The sequence below is a fragment of the Coregonus clupeaformis genome, chromosome 3, assembly GCF_020615455.1.
Source record: "Coregonus clupeaformis isolate EN_2021a chromosome 3, ASM2061545v1, whole genome shotgun sequence".
NCBI lineage: Eukaryota > Metazoa > Chordata > Actinopteri > Salmoniformes > Salmonidae > Coregonus > Coregonus clupeaformis.
In genome coordinates this window covers 29,021,960-29,027,959 of record NC_059194.1, presented here as the reverse complement: position 1 = coordinate 29,027,959, position 6,000 = coordinate 29,021,960, and the positions used below count along the sequence as shown (strand labels likewise).

The following is a 6,000-nucleotide window of genomic DNA, read 5'->3' as shown; positions in this document are numbered from 1 at the left end:
TGTATTTACACCTGAGGGATCAAATAGATACATTCAGATTGTAGCCTTGTTTGGGGCTGTTCCTTTAACTGTCCACCCCCCACTCACCTCCTCACAACCTGCTTGGTTTTAATCACCCTGTGAGATTCCGCATTGACATAACAATTGTTTCACTCACCTTCTCACAAATGAAGAAGGACATGTTGGGAAAAAAAACAAGAGAGAAGGAAAGTGTGAGGGTGATAAGACGTCACATGACACGCTTGACTTTATCACATCCCTGTCCAATGACATCTCTTCACCAACCCGGAGCGCAAAGGGAGCCCGTCCAGCGCTTGCCCTCTCCTTAACCAATCTATCCTCTCCCCACAACACACAAACCGAGGCAGGGAGGAAGCTGTATAGCCTACGACCTGGAGAGAAAGAGATAGCGCTACCTGAGAGGAGACGGATCTCTGAACCTTCTATCAATTGTCTCTCTCCCCACCCCACTCCTCCGGCCTGGATCGATATTCCCGTCGGGGGATCGGTTGGCGTTGAAGGCACTCAAAACCGAGACGTGTCGACCTTTCCTGGATATAAGAACGTGCGCGGGGCACGAGGAGGAACTGGGGGTGAACCAGTGTGCCCCTTGTCTACCCTCTCTCTGCCCGCGCTCCAACCGAGACATCCACTTGTTACAGCGCGCTATAAGAACCCACTTGGACCAGCCAGACGAGATAAATTGCGTGAGTATAAGGATGGTCTTATGGAACTTTACCATCTAGGCTATGCCAAGTAGCACCATTTAGCGACATTACGTCAACTTACAGTCCAGATAGGCTAGGTGTTTACGGTAAGAACCCTCAATGAAGAAATCGGAGGATTCAATTCGCTAGTTCTGTCCTCATGATCTCAACATTACCGCCGGAGAAGCTCCTGGCGGTTTACGTCACTGGTAACGAGACTAGACAACCTCTGGTGATATATAGTGACTTCGACATAGAAGGATATGCGAATTCAGTTCTGCGGCTAAATTAGTGGCTGAAGGACATATGGTCTGTAGGCGCAGGGGATTTAGTGCCAAAACAACACCGCCTCTCCAGAGCGCGTTCTCCCCGGGAGAGAGTGGATAGAGCGGGCAGAGTCTGAGGAATGCGGGCACTGTTTCCCTGGATCTCCACCTCACCTGCGGAGACTCTCCGCCGCACACACCAAAGTAAGTAACAGACTCGTACGGGGTATTATTGACTCAACACTCACTTTTATCTTTGCCTTTTTGACACACTCCATTTCTTCCCTGTGCGTCATTGTCTTTCACACGGGTCTGTAGCCAAATTGCGTTCTCATGATCGTGTGGGAACTGTTCACAGACCACATTTGCATGATTGATCGTTATAGTAGCCTATCATCACATCGGTCTGTGATTAAAATCTGGTATTTTACTCCCCTTCCCAGTTGAACGTTGACCGGGTGGACGGCCGGTGACGCAAGCGGTCATGTTGAGGCAAATCCTGCTGAATTCCACCAACGCTCCGGACTTCGATTTAGGGATGGCCCACCAGACGCACGCGCCTGGGTCTGTGAACGCATCTCACGGCTCGGTGAGCATGGCTGCCCTGCTCAGGCCCACGGGTAGCAGGGGAGGACTGCGGGAGGGCGGAGAGCTGAACAAACCTGACCTGGCAACCTACGTTGTGATCTGTCTGGTGCTGTTTCTGCTCGTGCTGCTCATCGTCTTCTTCATCAACTGTCAGCTGAGGACCTCCTTTTTCGCCTCCATGCCCTACGACAGGTCACTCAGAGAGGCCCGGACATCCTACAAGTAGAACTTCGGGTGGTAACATTTGTACCAGGACTGGGTAACTTGTGTTATCGAATGTAGTCATGGAGGAATTTACGATTTTGGCGAACTGCATGGTCCAAACGCTGTGCATAACCGTTAAGTGTTCATTTGGCACAATGAGATAGAGGCCTATTACTCAACATGTTCCAAACTGGACTAATGTCATTATGTGCATATACATGTTTATGTTTGTTTGTATATAAAACAATTTGTATTACTGCACTGTAATTAATTTGCGCTCTTATGTAGGCCTGTTGTGTAATTCTGCCACTTAAAGTTTAATTCCTTGTCCTTTGTAAAACCATGATTAAATCTATATGTCCATCAAGTTCAAGATAAATATATGAACAACATATGGTGATGATGATAATGTGATGGGATGAAACGGATTGAAAGTTGAATGTCCCAGAGACAACGCGAGGTTTCATGACTGCAATCCTTGCTTATCACGCGCTTTCGTTTAGTTTTTTAAAATTAAGCCTTCACTCACAATTGACGAGCGTAATTTCTCGCGGAATGAATGAATGAACGCTGATAAAAAATCGCCCAAGCCAAATTGGCTATCTATTGGTTTTATACCGAGGTAAAGTTAGTTTTATATTGGATATGCGGTTTTCCAAGCATGCCATGACTGAAAATTGTATATTCTGAATCAGGGGAGGATGGAGAACAATCCACACCTTTTTGGGGCCGAATTTGTGAGATTTTTTTTAAAATTTGGATTTCAATCTTCAATAGCTCTTATACAAAGCAGTGCCATGAAAAATAGATTCTGAATCTACACCTTTATTTTATTTTTTTATTATTCTGATTTCAATAGCTCTTAAACCAAACGTGCCTTCACTATAAACAAGATACACCAAGTATACCAAACATTAGGAACACCTTCCTAGTATTGAGTTGCACCCCCCTTTTGCCCTCAGAACAGCCTAAATTCGTACGGGCATGGACTCTACAAGGTGACGAAAGCGATGCACAAGGGAAACTGTTTAGCATAAAAAACCCAGCAGCGTTGCGGTTCTTGACACACTCAAACCTACCATAGCCCGTTCAAAGGCATTTAAATATTTTGTCTTGCACATTTCACCCTCTGAATGGCACACATACACAATCCATGTCTCAATGCTTAAAAATCATTCTATAACCCTTCACTGATTGAAGTGGATTTAACAAGTGACATCAATAAGGGATCATAGCTTTCACCTGGATTCACCTGGTCAGTCTGTCATGGAAAGAGCAGGTGATCTTAATGTTTTGTACACTCAGTGTATATTCCGAGTTAGTTGAGGATGGAGAACAATCCACACCTTTTATTTTTTAAATACAAAATAATTACAAAATGGTTCTTCAATAGCTCTTTAACCAAGTGTTCCATCAGCTATTGAAGATTGAAATCCGAATAAAAAATAAAAAATAAAACATTCAACAAAGGTGTTGATTTTTCTCCATCCTCCCCTGAGCCTGTTATTCGTTTATTAACCACTAAGGGGTAGCCTAACACTGGTGATCAGTCTTTCTCCTTGAAATCTAAGTAAAACTGGAAAATAATTATAACCTGAATCAAATCAGCAAGTTTATGAGGATACATTTATTTACCATCTCACAGTGAAATGAATTGGTAGATTTGTTCTGTGGTTGTGTTTGTTTTGTGTTCTAAAGGGATCTTGTCATAGTGAATTATTTTGGAGCTGAGCTGGAGTTGAGTTGGACCGAGTAAAATATGACCTCAAAAATACAGGGGGAGGGAGTATTCTGAAAATATAAACTACTTTGCTCAAGGCTACATTTCAATCACTACCATTTAAAAATTTTTATTAAGCACATTATTATTAATTTGTTTTGCATCATTCTACTTCACGTGATTGCTGTTCACATTTATCAAATTTAGAAGAATTACTTAAGGCCCTTCTACACATACGTCTGTCATATCTCTCAGGTGTAGTTCTAGTGCGCATGGTCCTTCCCCCAGCCGTTCCAACCTGATAGAGCAGGAAGAAGCCTACTGTGGACGTGTTTGAACGTTGTCACTCGGGAAAGTTAACTTGTTGCAGTAATGGAAACGAATTTGAAATGACTGTAATAATGGAGTCAACAGCGATATAAGCACGAACAACTTGTTGTATAGAAAACACTTGTGGAAGTAGGTAGAACCGTGTCTTTGTTGTTAGTTTTTTTTTTTAAACCGAGTTTTAGCATAGCTAGCTAGCATTACATTAGCCATCAGTCACTACCGCACAGACACTCAGGGAGGCACTCAAAGTTTTTGGGGGGATTACGGACTACCTCTCTCCTTTGAGACGAAAATTGCACAACATTTGTAAGGGTAAAGTTGTGTTTGTTCCAACAACAAATAGTCGTCAAGAGTAGCTACAATACGTTTTCCTTCCACTGTTTGGGTGTACTTTGAATTTCCCTCCTTTTTCAATCCCAGGCGGATGAAAAGGGGTTTGGGGTTGTTGGCTAGCACCAGTTAACTAGCCATTTGCTAATAGTTGTAGTCAGTCCTCAAGGGTACTTAGCTATACTTTTATTTTTTTCGTCGGAAAGGACAGCGTTTGATAACTTTGTATCGAGGCATCCGTTTTGTGTAAAAATTGGGGTTGTGGATTTATTTTTGCTCTCCCTTTGAGGAAATTATCTCTACACAATGGATCCTAATTCGGGGAATTCTGCCTCTGCTGCTGCTCCCAAAAGCAAAAAGGACAAGAAAGAAAAGAAAAACTATGAAGATGGAGACGGCAAAAAGAAATTTGTACGTATTAATTAAATATTTAACTGGTTGTGAGTTAACTAATAATGCACTCCTGTTCAATGTTACTTTGGAACTCTGTGATGAAAACATCCTCAGCAAGTGTGGACACCTCAGTAGCTACTTTTTGGTAGAATAAGTGGCAGAAGCTGTCAGATACCACTTATATCTATCTACCTAACAAAACGGTGTTTATTTAATTTACAGCCAGTTATTTTACAACATTCAGTGTGTTTTCCGACTACTCTGAAATATGCAAGGCTAATGTCAACCGTGTTACCTGGTTTGTGAAAAAATGAGGAAGTAACTAACGTTAGCTAGCTATCCTCGTGTTAAAACTGAAGTGTTGCAATGAGATTGACAATGTAGCAAACGGCTTGACTCGCGGTTTGGAAACAGTAACTGTAGCAAGTTAGCTAACTAGTGTTTGTTTTGGAGATGATTCAGTTAGGGTTTGCCACAGGTTGCTGTCTCCGGATTGAACCGGGGTATAGTTTGAAGTACAGTACACATATATGGAATAAATGCCTTTCTCCACTTTCCCACGTGTAGGCAAACAATTGACATGGTCTCCCTTTCGGGCTAGTATTCAGAAATGTCATTTACACATAACAATGACAAAAGAAACTATTCTGAATGGGAAATGGATTATATGCTACTTTGTATCTTAGAGTACAACACTGACATGTGGTACATCACACTGATTGAAGTAGTCTCGTGGAGTGTGATATAGTGACAACATAGCCAGTGAGTACCCATGGCAAGAATGGGTGATTCATTGTGATATGTAGAAGAGAGAGCATGGGGAGTCACTCGTAATTGCGTGTCATCATGGATGGTAACATGTCATTTAACCCCTGGCTAGTGTCGCAACAGTTGGAAACTGATATTCCACAGACAAAACGGTAACCATAGAGGCCCAAATACACACCTGGTCAACGAGCACAGCCCAACAACCCCCCACCTCTAGAAAGCCCTTCAGTCTCCCCATTCTGAAGGTGCCAGTGACAGATGTTCCCATCCCAGGCGTCCTGCCATGCTGGCTAGAGCAGATGTTTGCAACTTGAATGATTTGGCAAGGTTCCATGTGTAGGCTATGTGATCTGGTTTGCATTATCTTGATATAGGCCTAGGCTATATCACCATTGACGATCAGTGTTTTCCACTAGCGTCAGCTATAGAGCTGGTTACACACTACCCTTTCAGCCAGGTACTTTTTCCACTTAAATTAACTAGGCTACTTATTTTTTACAATTTGCAAGTCAGAAAAAAAAGTCTGCCGAGCCTGCTAGAATGAACTATATGCATCTGCTAGCGATCTATTGATAGGACAGGCGCCTGTCAGTCACAAAGTGAGCGATGACAAGGAAACACTGCTGGTTTGACAGTCTGCTGTTTGTTCTGTCTCTCGGTACCTGTGTGTGTGTGTGTGTGTGTGTTTTTTTTT

General features: G+C 42.8%; 1 protein-coding gene and 1 long non-coding RNA gene across 5 annotated transcripts in view; both read left to right on the top strand.

Annotated features, from left to right (window-relative positions):
• Positions 1-300: 300 nt before the first annotated feature.
• Positions 301-2,132, top strand: LOC121546740. Its single transcript, XR_005996408.2, has 2 exons — positions 301-1,177; positions 1,417-2,132. It is a non-coding gene; the product is annotated as an uncharacterized LOC121546740 (long non-coding RNA).
• Positions 2,133-3,781: 1,649 nt separating this feature from the next.
• The window catches only part of LOC121544049 (protein diaphanous homolog 1), a 140,135-nt gene continuing 137,916 nt past the window's right edge, over positions 3,782-6,000 (top strand). For 3 of the 4 annotated variants that reach the window (XM_041854110.2, XM_041854112.2, XM_041854113.2), the window contains exon 1: positions 3,782-4,556. In XM_041854110.2, coding sequence (XP_041710044.1) covers positions 4,452-4,556 — 105 coding nt within the window. In that variant the 5' untranslated portion in view covers positions 3,782-4,451. The remainder of the gene's footprint in view (positions 4,557-6,000) is intronic. The other variant, XM_041854109.2, reaches the window with a different exon arrangement.